The sequence below is a fragment of the Neoarius graeffei genome, chromosome 23, assembly GCF_027579695.1.
Source record: "Neoarius graeffei isolate fNeoGra1 chromosome 23, fNeoGra1.pri, whole genome shotgun sequence".
Classification (NCBI taxonomy): Eukaryota; Metazoa; Chordata; class Actinopteri; order Siluriformes; family Ariidae; genus Neoarius; species Neoarius graeffei.
Window position 1 is genome coordinate 21,164,963 of NC_083591.1, and position 15,170 is coordinate 21,180,132.

The 15,170-nt window shown below is 39.8% G+C and overlaps 1 protein-coding gene across 9 annotated transcripts in view; it reads left to right on the forward strand.

Moving 5' to 3' along the window:
• Positions 1 to 7,204, forward strand: part of pitrm1 (pitrilysin metallopeptidase 1) — a 333,676-nt gene extending 326,472 nt beyond the window's left edge. For 7 of the 9 annotated variants that reach the window (XM_060905918.1, XM_060905920.1, XM_060905919.1 and 4 more), the window contains 3 exons: positions 6,175 to 6,320; positions 6,482 to 6,584; positions 6,802 to 7,204. In XM_060905918.1, coding sequence (XP_060761901.1) covers positions 6,175 to 6,320; positions 6,482 to 6,584; positions 6,802 to 6,895 — 343 coding nt within the window. In that variant the 3' untranslated portion in view covers positions 6,896 to 7,204. The remainder of the gene's footprint in view (positions 1 to 6,174; positions 6,321 to 6,481; positions 6,585 to 6,801) is intronic. The other 2 variants (XM_060905925.1, XM_060905926.1) reach the window with 1 other exon arrangement.
• The last annotated feature ends 7,966 nt before the right edge of the window (positions 7,205 to 15,170 follow it).

Genomic DNA, 15,170 nt, shown 5'->3' on the forward strand with positions numbered 1-15,170 from the left:
AGCGCATCGCCTGGGGAGTAGATCTGATGAGGAGGGCGACAAGGCAAGACCGCGCGTCATGATAGCCAGGATCCACCATTTCCAAGTCAAGGAGAAAATACTACAGCTATCTCTCCAACAGTTTCCTTTGAAATTCAACGAGAGGGCGATTCATATTTTCCCCGATTTTCCTGCGGAGGTGATCAAACAATGTCAGGCTTTTGAAGGAGTTCGTAACAGGCTGAAGGAAGCTGGTGCCAGGGTCGGTTTCCTTTATCCAGCCTGGTTCAGGGTTACCGTGGGAAAGTCAGAGCAAGTTTTTTCCACACCGCAAAAAGCCGAGCAGTTTGCAAAGACATTGACTTGAGTGCAAGTGCAGTGCATGTTTTGAATTGATACGTTTTCTGGTATGTAACTTATTACAATTACAGGTCGGGATATTTTTTTTTCTTTCTCCCAAATGATCGCTATTTAAATCATTGCTTTTTGGAGAGAGGGCTTAATGCTCTTTACTTTAGCTAAACTTTTTTTTTTTTTTTTGCTATGGTCCGGCAGCCTCGATGCTTGTTTGAGGGGAACGTGCTTTCACTTTGTTTGGGAAAGTGGAGGGGGGTATACTTGTGTGTTTTTTACTTGGTTCTTTTTTATGTTGTGTTCAATGTTTAAGGGTGTCATTTGTACATTTTACTGCGCTTAGACGTGCATAGCTCTTCTTTAAGAGGTGGTGGCACTGGGATTACTTTTACTAGTTGGAATGTCCGTGGATTGGGGCATGCCATTAAAAGGGCAAAAGTATTCTCTCATTTGAAGTCCTTAGCTGCAGACATTGTTTCTGCAGGAAACTCGTATAAAGCCAACTAGAGCAAAGTTGCTCAAGTGCAGATGGGTCAATCAAATTTTTCAGTCTACATTTTCTAGTAAAGCTCGTGGAGTGGCTAATTAGCAAAAATATTCCGTTTAGGCATGTCTCCACTATTTGTGACCCTAATGGTAGATTTCTATTGGTGACGGGACACATTTACTCATACCATGTTACACTTTTAAATATATATGGCCCCAACTTTGATGGCCCAATTTTTTTCAGCAAGGTCTTTAATTTACTGCCTAATCTTTCAGACACAAATGTGATTGTAGGGGGTGATTGTCAATTGTGTGATTGACAATTACCTGGACAGATCTTCTCAACCGACTCAGTTACCTTCTGCTGCCTCTGTAACTTTAAATAATTTAATGTTATCTACTCATCTAGTTGACATATGGAGGCTCCAGCACCCTACACATAGGGATTATTCTTTTTTCTCACAGCGTCACAAATCCTTCTCTAGAATCGACTATTTCTTGTCGATCTCAAACCTGATATTAAATGTAATCTCCACCACATATCACAATATTCTAATTTCAGATCACTCCCCAACATCATTGGTACTTGACCTCAACCATATGAAACGACAGTATAATAGTTGGTGCTTCCATCCTTCACTTCTCTCTGACTCCTCTTTTTCTCAGTTTATCTCTTCTAAAATATCTGAATTTTTGGAAACAAATGATAACCATGAGGTTACTGACTCGAACTTATGGGAAGCTTTCAAGGCGGTGATTAGAGGGCACATTATTTCTTTTGAAAATTCCATGAGAAAAGAAAAGAAACGGCGTCTTGTAGAAATTGAAAAAGATTTAACACAGCTAGACACTATTTATAAATCATCTCCTAACTCCGTCACATTACAGAACATAATTAAACTTAAATATGAATATAATGACATATTATCTGCCCGTTTACAGAACCAGCTATTTAAATTGAAACAAAAACAGTTTGACCTGGGAGACAAACCCCAGAAACTTCTGGCGCGACAGTTGAGGGGGTTGCAGGCTAGCAGAGCCATACATAAGATAAAATCAAAATCAGGAGATCTTATTACTAACCCTATGGATATAAACAAGCGCTTCAGGGAATATTATGAACAACTATACACATCCAAAGCTACAGGTGACACTTCTACATGGCTGGAGAACTTGAACCTCCCCAAATTAAGTGATGAGGCATGTGAAGCGCTTAATGCTGATATTACAGCTGAAGAAATCCTAGAGGCAATAAAATCTTTCCCCAATGGGAAAAGTTCTGGGCCGGATGGTTTTGGCATGGAGTGGTACAAGACATTCCACGAACAATTAGCTCCACTCTTGCTTAGGATGTTTGAGCATTCATTTGAAAGTCAAAAGTTCCCTAACTCCTTATATGAGGCTAACATCTCACTTGTTCCAAAGGAGGGGAGAGACGAGACTGAACCCTCATCTTACCTCCCAATAGCATTACTGAACTCTGATTTAAAAATTTTCACAAAACTGATGGCAAATAGGTTAAATAAATATATTACATCCATTGTTCATAAAGACCAAACAGGTTTTATTCCTGGCAGGTTTTCATTTTTTAATGTCCGAAGATTAATGAATATAATATACCATAACTACAAGAACGATCAGGAGGTGGCGGTTCTGTGCCTAGATGCCGAGAAGGCGTTTGACCAAATAGAAATGCCATATATGTTTAGGGTGTTGGAAGAATTTGGATTTGGTTACCGTTTTATCTCCTGGATTCAAATCTTGTATGCCAATCCGTCCTCTTCCATTCTTACAAATCAAGATAGGTCTACCTCATTTCGACTACAGCGTGGGACGCGCCAGGGATGTCCCCTTAGCCGACTCCTTTTTGCAATATGTATTGAACCCCTTGCTGTTCATATTAGACAGCATGATACTCTCAACCCCATTCGTTTAGGAGGTGTGGACCACCATCTGTCTTTATACGCTGATGATGTGGCTATCTTTATGTCACAGCCTGAATTATCCATTCCTATTCTGTTAGATCTCATTAAGTCATTTGGGGACGTTTCTGGGTACACAATCAACTGGCAAAAAAGTGAATTTATGCCTCTTGGGAAAAATCATAAACCAGAGTTCCTGCATAAACTCCAATTTAAAGTGACAGACAAGTTGAAGTACCTTGGAGTAACCCTTCCAAAAGACCCCAAATTAATTTTTAAATTGAATTTTAATGAAAAGGTGGAAAAACTAAAAGGAGATATTGGAAAGTGGCGCACACTCCCCCTTTCAATGGTGGGCCGTATAAATGCTATAAAGATGGTTTCTCTGGCAAGATTTCTTTATCTCTTTCAAAATCTTCCAATTTTCTTAAACAAGTCTTTCTTCAAGTTGTTGGACTCAATAATCATGCCATTTATATGGGGTTTTAAAACCCATAGGATATCAAAAAAGCATCTACAAAAACCAAGAGAAAAGGGTGGATTTGGACTGCCATGCTTTCAGCATTATTACTGGGCAGCGAACCTTAGAGCTCTTGCTTACTGGGGTAAGGGTTATAATCCTGGTGTTTCAACAGAGACTCCACCCTGGGTTGCCATTGAAAAGACTGATGTTAAAGATACTTCACTCCCAGCTCTTCTTTTCTCAACACCTGGTCCTCCCAATTCAAAAGTGAATAACCAAATAATTCGGAACTGTTTGAGAATATGGCAGCAAATTAAGAAGTGTTGCAAACTATCTGGTACCTCTGTCTATGCCCCTGTGTGTCATAATCATGCGTTTCCACCTTCTCTGTCTGATGCAACCTTTTGTAGTTGGAAACTAAAAGGTATAGTCGTTCTAAAAGATTTGTACATTAATAAACATTTTGCCTCATTTACTCAACTGCAAGAGAAGTTTTCCCTCCCAGCAACTAATTTCTTTAGATACCTGCAAGTTAGGAACTATGTACACCAAAACTTACATAATTTTGAATCCCTCCCTGAGGAAAGTAAGATTTATAATCTTTTGCTTGGCCCAAAGATCATCAAGACACCTGATTTCAAGCTTTAAGATATCCTCTGAACAAGTGGACTGTGCCACCCAGTCTTTGAAGAGCGCTTGGGAAGAGGAGTTGAATATCCAGATTGATGATATTGTCTGGGGGGAAGGTCTCAGCAGAATACAAAATTGCTCTATTAATGCTAGACACCACCTAATCCAGTTTAAGGTCATGCATAGACTCCACTACTCTAAAACTAAACTGCATAAAATATATCCTACTGTTTCCCCTTTGTGTCAGAGATGTAAATCTGCAGATGGTACCTTAGCCCACCTTTTCTGGTCATGTCCAAAACTGTATGACTTTTGGTGCAGTGTATTTCAATGGTTCTCTGAAATGTACAATTGTGTTTTCAAGCCTGACCCACAAGTGGCACTGTTTGGATACTCAATGTTTCTGTTGCCACAAAGCATGCGTGTACAGCACACCATTATGTATGGAATGGTAATTGCAAAAAGACTCATTTTAATGCTCTGGAAGTCAGAGGCAGTGCCTCTCTTCAAGATGTGGCTATCTGAACTCACATCTCTATTGCACATGGAGAAAATCAAGTACAATCTGTCTAACAATCTTAGAGAATTCTATAAGATTTGGCAGCCATTCTTGGACCGTCTTGTAGAGTTTGATGGAGACCTTGAAACAATGTGATAGGCTACTCACCTCTTCCTTTTTTTTTTTCCTGTGTCAATGTTGGCTATGCACTAGTGAAGACAGGTCATTGTCTGGGATTGTACGCCCGGTTTGTTTTGTCTTTGTGTGTGTTTTTGTGTTTTCCACTTTAATCTTCTTGTTATTCTTTTTTTTAAGCATAATGTGTTCTTTTACTTGTCTATTTGTATATAATATTCTTGAAAAAATCCTAATAAACATATTGTAAAAAAAAAAAGATGGGGGGGGGGGAAGAAATCTGGAGTGTGCATAGGTATTCACCCCCTTCCGTATGAAACCCCTAAATAAGAGCTGGTCCGACCAATTAACTTCGTAAGTCACATAATTAGTTGATTAAGAGCCACCTGCATGCAATCAGTGTCACATGATCTGTCACATGATGTCTGTATAAATTAACCTGTTCTGGAAGGACTCTGCAACACTACTAAGCAAGCAACATGAAAACCAAGGAGCACTCCAGACAGGTCAGAGATAAAATTGTGGAGAAGTATAGCTCAGGGTTGGGCTTTGACTAGGCAATTCGAAGACATTTAAATGTTTCCTTTTAAACCACTCCAGTGTAACTTTAGCATTATGTTTAGAGTAATTGTCCTGCTGGAATGTGAACCTTCATCCCAGTCTCAAACCTCTGGCCGACTCAAACAGGTTTTCCTCCAGAATTGCCCTGTATTTAGTGCCATCCATCTTTCCTTCAAGCCTGACCAGCTTTCCTGTCCCTGCAGATAAAAAACCTCCCCACAGCATGATGCTGCCACCACCATGCGTCACTATAGGAATGGTGTTCTTAGGGCGATGGGAAGTGTGTGGTTTGTGCCATACATGGCATTTCCCATGATGGCCAAAAAAATTTAATTTTAGTTTCAGCTGACCAGAGAATCTTCTTCTATGTCACATGCTGTTGAGCAAACGCAAAACTTGATTCCTTATTTTTTTTTTCTTTAAGCCATAGCATTTTTCTGGCCACTCTTCCATAAACCCCCGCTCTGTGGAGTGTGCGGCTTAAAGTGGTCCTATGGACAGATGCTCCTATCTCCGCTGTGGATCTTTGCAGCGCCTTCAGTGTTATCTTTGGTGCATCTCTGATTAATGTCCTCCTTGCCTGGTCTGTGAGTTTTGGTGGGTGACCTTCTCTTGTCAGGTTTGTAGTAGTGCCATATTCTTTCCATTTTTGCTATACATGTTGGTAGTATTGCAGAGGCAGGGTCCTTCCAGAACAGGTTGATTTATCCAGACATCATGTGACAGATCATGTGACACTTTGATTGCACATATGTGGATCTTAAATCAACTAATTATGTGACTTATGAAGTTAATTGGTTGGATCATCTCTTATTTTGGGTTTCATACAAAAGGGGGGTGAATACCTATGCACACTCCAGATTTCTGTTTGGTTTTTTTCCCCATCTTATTGTTTGTGTCCCAATAATATAAATAAATAAATAAAACAATTTGCACCTTTAAAGTGGTAGGTATGTTGTGTAAATCAAATGGTGCTAACCCCCCAAAATCCATTTTAATTCCAGCTTGTAATGCGACAAAACAGGACAAACACTAAGGGGGATGAATACTTTTGCAAGACACTGTATGTACTTTAAATTGACATTAAAAAATTTTAAAATTACTGTAATGCATATTAATTAATTCCACACTGACTGTCTTAACAGAGACCCTAACTGCTCTCAGACACTAGAAGCATTTCGCAGTGGTGTGGTATGGGCTCAAGATGGTAGGTTCACACAGCAGGATGTGGATGAGGGCAAACTGTCCATCTTCTCCACTGTGGATGCTCCAGTTGCCCCATCAGACAAAGGTCAGCCATTTCACACAGCTTTTAGTTTAATTGGTTGTATTCAATTGCTCTGGGTTATTGAATGTTTGTAAGAAATGCTTTTCAAACTGTTTAAATTAGTTTTAATGTTTTTAACTTTAAATAAAAATGTCTATGTATAGTCACCATTTTATGTTTTGCAGGGTTGGGGCTGTTTTTGAGTGGTATTACTGATGAAATGAAGCAGGCTCACAGAGAAAAACTCTTTGCTGTCACACACAAACATCTTATAGATGCAGCTAACTGGTAATGCCATGTTGAACAGAAAATCATATGTAATATATAAAACTCTCCTATTTCTATGTCTACTTACCAATGAGCCTTGTTAAATAATTGTAAACAAAATTATATCTCCATATAAATCCTTCTATTTTTCCAGTACACAGTGTTAAAATTTAAACGCATAAAGAGTTTTGCAATTTTGTAAATAAATTTTCAACATTTATGAATGTTTTGTCTGCAGGTATCTTGGTATTGGTCAGAGGACATGTGGAGCTGCAGTTTTGGGTCCTGAAAATGAGAGTTTTAAAAAGGACCCATCCTGGGTTGTCAAATAGGCACAACAACTTTATGATCAGGTCCAAGATTAACTTGCAAGATCAGCACATCACATATTCCTAATGTGAGATTTACATATACATCAACATGCTGATGTGAATTACTTGTTGTTTACCTCTAGTTTGTTGTTACTCTCATATTTTTTTAACACATTATTTGACTAAACATCACATGTAAGTGCTAAAATATACAATAGATTTATTAGTTGATGTATGATATGTATATGCAATAGATTTATTAGTTAATATGACTACCTAAAAGATGTGTAACTTTTCATTATCCATTCAAACATTGTCCTTTTCAACTTGGCAAGCACATTCAAATATTAAAGTAACTGTTTAATATTGACAGAGTGTTGCCTGTAGTTTCTTATATTGTATGTTGAAATGAATCTTATGCAATTCGTTTTCAAAAACTGTAATATTGCTGTGTCAGAGTAAATGTATTTGAACTTATGAAGTGCCCTCGTTTACATTTTTTAAAATAGTTCTTTGTTTTTCTTGTTCCTCAGCTACTGAATATGTTAAGTCCTTCATGAGTGGGGGTGTAATAGTACTGGGAAAATTATGCTGTCATTATGAATGAAAATAAATATTTTGTATATTGAATAATACACCTACAAAAGGGGTACTGCAACATGTACTGTTAACTCATGATCTCCACTTTTGTCTTTATGTAGATTGTCTCGATTATCTTTAGCTATCTCCTTCAGTGCAAGAATCCAAGCCACATCATCGTTCTTGTAAAGACTGCTAGGACATGCTGATAAAGTGAAAACGTATGCGTTAATTTACAATATGGCAACCATGATCAAACAGGGGGCGGCACGGTGGTGTAGTGGTTAGCGCTGTCGCCTCACAGCAAGAAGGTCCAGGTTCGAGCCCCGTGGCCGGCGAGGGCCCTTCTGTGCGGAGTTTGCATGTTCTCCCCGTGTCTGCGTGGGTTTCCTCCGGGTGCTCCGGTTTCCCCCACAGTCCAAAGACATGCAGGTTAGGTTAACTGGTGACTCTAAATTGACCGTAGGTGTGAATGTGAGTGTGAATGGTTGTCCGTGTCTATGTGTCAGCCCTGTGATAACCTGGCGACTTGTCCAGGGTGTACCCCGCCTTTCGCCCATAGTTAGCTGGGATAGGCTCCAGCTTGCCTGCGACCCTGTAGAACAGGATAAAGCAGCTAGAGGTAATGAGATGAGATGATCAAACAGTAAACAAAAACACATCTGAGGACTTAAGTGTCTCCTGAACTTCAAAACATCATGAAATACAGGAAAATGGTGAGAAAAGTGATTTTATGAATCCAAATAAAAATGAATCAATCAGAGGAATTTACAAACCTTTCACAAAGTGATCACTGCAAATTCAAGCATTCCTTGACTGAGCGCTTCCATTGCAATGAAAGGTTCAAGAGCGACCTTTCACTGTCTTTTGGTAAAATCCTTTGCTATTTCACCCTTTATCACCACTTCACAGGGAACCTGTAAGAAACTGATACGTTTCATGGTGTGTTCAATTTGAACAGCCCAAAATAACGTATGTGTAGGGCATTTTAACGACTAGCAAGGTGCCCCAGCGATAGTAAGTTTGTGAACAGTGAGCTTAGCTGACCATCACTTCATGTATTGCATACCTAATTAGGCAGACAAAGGTTTGTTGGATGCAACCCACCTATACATAGTAATAAAAAGGTTATGGTCAGGACAAGTGAAAAATCTTATTGCTTGTCTGACTGGACAAGTAGATTAAAAAGTTAATGTCAAGCCCTGCAGGCATTCCAGTACCTGCTTGTATCAGTGGGACTCCCAGCCACAGTGTCCACAGGTTTTGCCCCACATCACCCTGATAAAGATGGGGTATGACAATGATCTGGAGGCCTTCCTATCCTAGCACTCTTCGAGCAAGCAGCGGAGGCATGTGCATCAGCGAGCAGCTTGCCACTTGTGACTGGAGATGCCCAGCTCACCGCCCAACAACTCCCCACTGACAACAGGCTGGACTATGCCAATTTAAAATGAGGAAGCCATACCCCGGAGCAACATGGCAACCATGGAAAAGATTGGCTGGCCATTCACATTCGGCCAACAGCAGAGTGGGTCACGTGCCACCACCTGTCGTTGCTGGACAGAGTGATCACTCTGGCCATCTGGCGTAGGTTCCAGTGGCAGGCAGAAATCCTGCCTCTGTCTCTCCCTTCCCTCCCTCCCCATCTCTGCACCACGGAAGCGGGGGTCGATCCCCCGGCAGCCTGCTTGCCAAGTATATGGTGTCTCCCTCCCTTCAGTTTCTGTATCTTCTACCCCTCAGGTGAGTCATCCCTGCGGAGATGAAGCCTGGGCCAGTGAGCTGGTGCTGCAGGGAGCCTGGGCACTTCCAAGCCCAGTGCCATGCGATGGAGGTGGGGACCGTGGTCTGGCTCCCCAACATGCCGGAGATCACCTTTGATCGAGCTGGAGTGTATTGCATACTGGTGAGTATCCAAGGGGATACCCATCATGTGTTGGTGGATTCAGGCTGTAATCAGACCTCCATCCATCAAAGCTTGATTCAAGGTGAGGCATTAGGGACCGCATGTTCATATATATATGTATATATATTCAGTGAAAGTGTGTGTGCACAAGGATGTTCACAAATATCTGCTGGTGTCTATTCATATCCAATTTCAGGGAACAAAGCATAGTGGAGAGGCACCAGTGAGTCTGCACCTCACCCACCCACTAATTCTGGGGACAGAATGGGGTTTTAATCTTTAATGGAGCATGTAGTGGTGGGTGGGTCTTGCTGTAGCACATCACAGGGAATCCCAGTGTAGCATTGTCTTGGGGAAGCCATTTCAAAGCTGTCCACATCAGCACGACATGGGGAGAGAGAGCGCCCTCAAGGCTTTCCCTTTAAAGCAAGCACATCTTCAGGAAAGGGCTACAACTGTTGCAGTCTTAATATCAAGACGCTCCTGAACCAGAGATGTCGTCAGAAGCATGTTAAGGAGCTAAGGAGAGAAAAAACTGGATTGTTGCTCAGTGGTCCAAAGTCCTCTTTTCAGATGAAAGTAAATTTTGCATTTCAGTTGGAAATCAAGGTCCTAGAGCAGGGGCCGGCAACCTTTAGCATTAAAAGAGCCATTTAGGCCTGTTTCCCACCAAATTAAAAGCCACCCTGAGCCACAAAACCTATTTGACCACTAAATTGAAGGTAACACTCCATATTTCCTTAAAGTTATGCTTCATATATGAACTATAGTGTGTTGCTTTTATGAAATTGATAAACTATAAACAGAAAACAACTGACTTTTATTTTCCATTTTTAGCAATGCAAAACACCAAATTCTTTTGAACTCTGAAAGAAAAAAAAAAGACACTGGCATTTATAAAGTTTTTTTCAATTAAAATATTCAATGCAGGCATGTTTGAGTCCTTCCTTTATTTAAGGATTTTTTTTAACTTAAAAGAAATTTTCATGCACCGACATTGTAAAATCGTACAGCTGCAGCATAAAGGGCAAACAAGAAATCCCAGTTTATGTTATATTGATTCATGTTTATTTCAGTTCCTTAATTTCTTCACGTGGCGTGCACGTGGTTAATGTGATTTCTGCGCCTGAACTTCACTGCACAGTGTATCCATATCAGGGTTGTAAGACGTCACTTTGATTTTCATGCGGGATTGCAAGCTGTCATCTGTGAGGCGCGAGCAGTGAAAGCAAATGAATCTGTCCATGACGCACATTCTATTTGTATTAGGGCTGTGCCGATAGACGATGCCATCGTCCATCGACGATGGTGGTCATCCATCACGATGGAGAGCCACCATCGTGATACCACGCCCCCTCCTGTCATAAACATGCATATACGGTATCATCTGGGCCTATTTAACCTAAAAAGTTAGTTTTTTGTTAGTTTAGTTAGTTAGTTTTGTTTAATATATAAATATATTATATAACATATATATATATAAATACATAATTATATAAATCATTATAAAGTAATATCCTATTACCGCTTGTTCACGTAGGCTATGGTGCAGGGACGTGCTAGTGAACATAACGTGGTTACACAAATACAGTATGCTACTAATAATAAATTTCGACTTCATTTTTTAGCCTACACAATACTTTTAATGTAAAATTTGTCATGTTGTTCAAACAAATAGCCACTATTAACGACTTCAGTCGGGAAATATTGCACCTTATCAAACGGCAGTGAAGCGCAGACTTCGGCAGAAGTCAAATAACTTTAATCTGGTAAATAGGCCTACTTTCAGACACAAAATGCTCCACTCTAAGCCATAATGTCAAACCAAATGGAAGAATGAAGGTGATTCTGATAAATGTAAAGACAGTTAAAAAAAAACCCCCAATATTAAATCATGATTTTAAAAGCTGGTGCAATAATTCAAACACTAATAAATTGGAAAAATTAGCGCGTTCAAGTGCGCACTAAAGGCCGAAACGCATCTTCAATTCATATGGTGTAAATAAACAATGAGTAATAGCTTAAGTGTAGTTTCTTCTCATAATTTGAATACTAGTCTTTCATTGTTAGAGCAGATTAATATCTTGCCGTGATCAGTGAGTGCTCGGGGAGGTTCATTTCCACCTGCGCTTTGTGCAGCTCATTTCTCCGAAGCCAGCTGTGCGCAAACGCAGTGTTGACTGCTCGGCAAACTCCAAACGCTCGGTCTGTACTGGCCCTCTGTTGCGCAAGCGAGTTGGTTATGGCCAGGTTCAAATTGTGCCCAAAACAACTTAACCACGGCCATTTCAATTGCCTGATGGCTGTGACAATATTCGCCCCGTTGTTATGCAGGCGATCTTTTTCTCCTCTATTTGGCAAGTATCTCGCGCAATGCGTCTTCTAAATTGTCCGCTGAATGTGTCTCTGGCATGAAACTCGTCTGCAGGCATTTGGACTGCATTGCCCACTCTCGGTCCACATAATGTACGGTAGCTGACATATAGGGCATCATGTTGCAGCTGGACCACATATCCGTTATCAAGGCCAAATATTCCACATCACCTAGCGCTTTTTTTTTCCTTTACGTGCCAAAGCCTCGGATGAGTATCTAATACTTATAATAATAATAATAATAATATATTTAATATATCATCGTCCATCACGATGTTTGCACTGTAAACATCGTCGATGCCAATTAAGGGGACATCGCACAGCCCTAATTTGTATCAGAAACTTTTCTCTTCTTAGATTTATCCATTGCTAGCTTACTGGGGTCAAAATAAGTCACTTTGTGTCACACATCACACATAAGTCACACATCACACATCACACATAAGTCACACATCACCCCGGGGTATCTGGCTCATCCCGCCTCGAAGCTGACGGTTGCCTCAGCTATGCCTGAACTCGCTGGGAACCTTCACCGGCTCATAACAGCAGACTCAGATGAGTTCTGATAACCCAGGGGTGTGTCTTGCTAACCCCCACCACATAGCATGTCTGTACAGTTGAGGGGTAGGTGGCAGATTAAGGGACCGCGGGGCGACCACCACGCCGCTCCCTCCTTACACCACACTTGGGCGGCACGCGCAGGTCTTACGCCACCACACGGCCGATTCAAATGGCATTTCATAACAACTTGTCTGGCGGCAACAGGTGTTGCACACAGGACGTGACGCATATTTTGATCGACAAAATATTAAAACAAGTTTTATTTTAATGTCACAAGAACACCTCACTCTCCAAAGATGTAACTATTACAACGAAAAAACTAAAGAAATAATTTATTCACATTATTTTTTTTTCCAAAATGAGCTTGCCTTCTCAAAGCCATGGGAGCCACAGCAGAGGGATGAAAGAGCCGCGGGTTGCCGACCTCTGTCCTAGAGTATGGAGAAAGAGTGGAAATGCACAGATTCCAAGGTGTTTGAAGTCCAGTGTGGGGTTTCCAAAGTCTGTGAGGATTTACTTCCTGGTACTTCCAGTTTTCCTGAGTTGTTTGTTAGCAACCACTCAGGAAGGTGCTGCTCTCATTTCTTGCAGAATAGCTCATAGTCTCAGAACAGGCCTAGTTAACTTATGGCAATCCAGACGAACAGGCTAAATCGATTGTCTGCTAGCTGCATAGAGGTTCCATTATATCAAGACTGTCTGTTCCCTGAGAAATCAAAATAATTTGTTCTAGTAACCTAAAACATGCACACACTAAATAAATTAAAAAATATTTTATATATATAATATTTATTTTATATATATATAAAATATTTATTTTATATATATATAAAATATTTATTTTATATATATATAAAATATTTATTTTATATATATATAAAATATTTATTTTATATATATATAAAATATTTATTTTATATATATAAAATATTTATTATATATATATAAAATATTTATTATATATATATAAAATATTTATTTTATATATATTTATTATATATATATAAAATATTTATTTTATATATATATATATAAAATATTTATATATATATATATATATAAAATATTTATTTTTATATATATATATATATATATATAATATTTATTTTATATATATATAAAATATTTATTTTATATATATATATATATATATATGCGTGGCACAGTGGTGTAGTGGTTAGCATTGTCACCTCACAGCAAGAAGGTCCTGGGTTCGAGCCCAGCGGCCGGCGAGGGCCTTTCTGTGTGGAGTTTGCATGTCTGCGTGGGTTTCCTCCGGGTGCTCCAGTTTCCCCCCACAGTCCAAAGACATGCAGGTTAGGTTAATTGGTGGCTCTAAATTGACCGTAGGTGTGAGTGTGAATAGTTGTTTGTCTCTATGTGTCAGCCCTACGATGATCTGGCAACTTTTTTAATAAAAAAAAAAAAAGATAATTTTTTTTTTCTTAGCATGGACTTACAGTTAGGTCCATATATATTTGGACACTGACACAAATTTTGTGTTTTTTACCTGTTTACTGAAACATATTCAAGTTATAGTTATATAATGGACAAAGTCCAGACTTTCAGCTTTCATTTGAGGGTATTCACATTAAAATTGGATGAAGGGTTTAGGAGTTTCAGCTCCTTAACATGTGCCACCCTGTTTTTAAAGGGACCAAAAGTAATTGGACAATTGAATCAAAGGCTATTTCATGGGCAGGTGTGGGCAATTCTTTCGTTATGTCATTCTCAATTAAGCAGATAAAAGGCCTGGAGTTGATTTGAGGTGTGGTGCTTGCATTTGGAAGATTTTGCTGTGAAGAAAACATGCGGTCAAAGGAGCTCTCCATCCAGGTGAAACAAGCCATCCTTAAGCTGCGAAAACAGAAAAAACCCATCCGAGAAATTGCTACAATATTAGGAGTGGCAAAATCTACAGTTTGGTACATCCTGAGAAAGAAAGAAAGAAAGAAATGGTGAACTCATCAATGCAAAAAGACCTGGACGCCCACAGAAGACAACAGTGGTGGATGATCGCAGAATAATTTCCATGGTGAAGAGAAACCCCTTCACAACAGCCAACCAAGTGAACAACACTCTCCAGGAGGTAGGCATATCAATATCCACATCTACCATAAAAAGAAGACTGTATGAAAGTAAATACAGAGGGTTCACTGCACGGTGCAAGCCATTCATAAGCCTCAAGAATAAAAAGGCTAGATTGGACTTTGCTAAAAAACATCTAAAAAAAAAGCCAGCACAGTTCTGGAAGAACATTCTTTGGACAGATGAAACCAAGATCAACCTCTACCAGAATGATGGAAAGAAAAAAAGATGAAGGCATGGTACAGCTCATGATCCAAAGCATACCACATCATCTGTAAAACATGGCAGAGGCAGTGTGATGGCTTGGGCATGCATGGCTGCCAGTGGCACTGGGTCACTAGTGTTTATTGATGATGTGACACAGGACAGAAGCAGCCGGATGAATTCCGAGGTATTCAGAGACATACTGTGTGCTCAAATCCAGCCAAATGCAGCCAAACTGATTGGTCGGCGTTTCATAATACAGATGGACAATGACCCAAAACATAAAGCCAAAGCAACCCAGGAGTTTATTAAAGCAAAGAAGTGGAATATTCTTGAATGGCCAAGTCAGTCACCTGATCTCAACCCAATTGAGCATGCATTTCGCTTGTTAAAGACTAAACTTCAGACAGAAAGGCCCACAAACAAACAGCAACTGAAAACCGCTGCAGTAAAGGCCCGGCAGAGCATTAAAAAGGAGGAAACACAGCGTCTGGTGATGTCCATGAGTTCAAGACTTCAGGCAGTCATTGCCAACAAAGGGTTTTCAACCAAGTATTAGAAATGAACATTTTATTTACAATTATT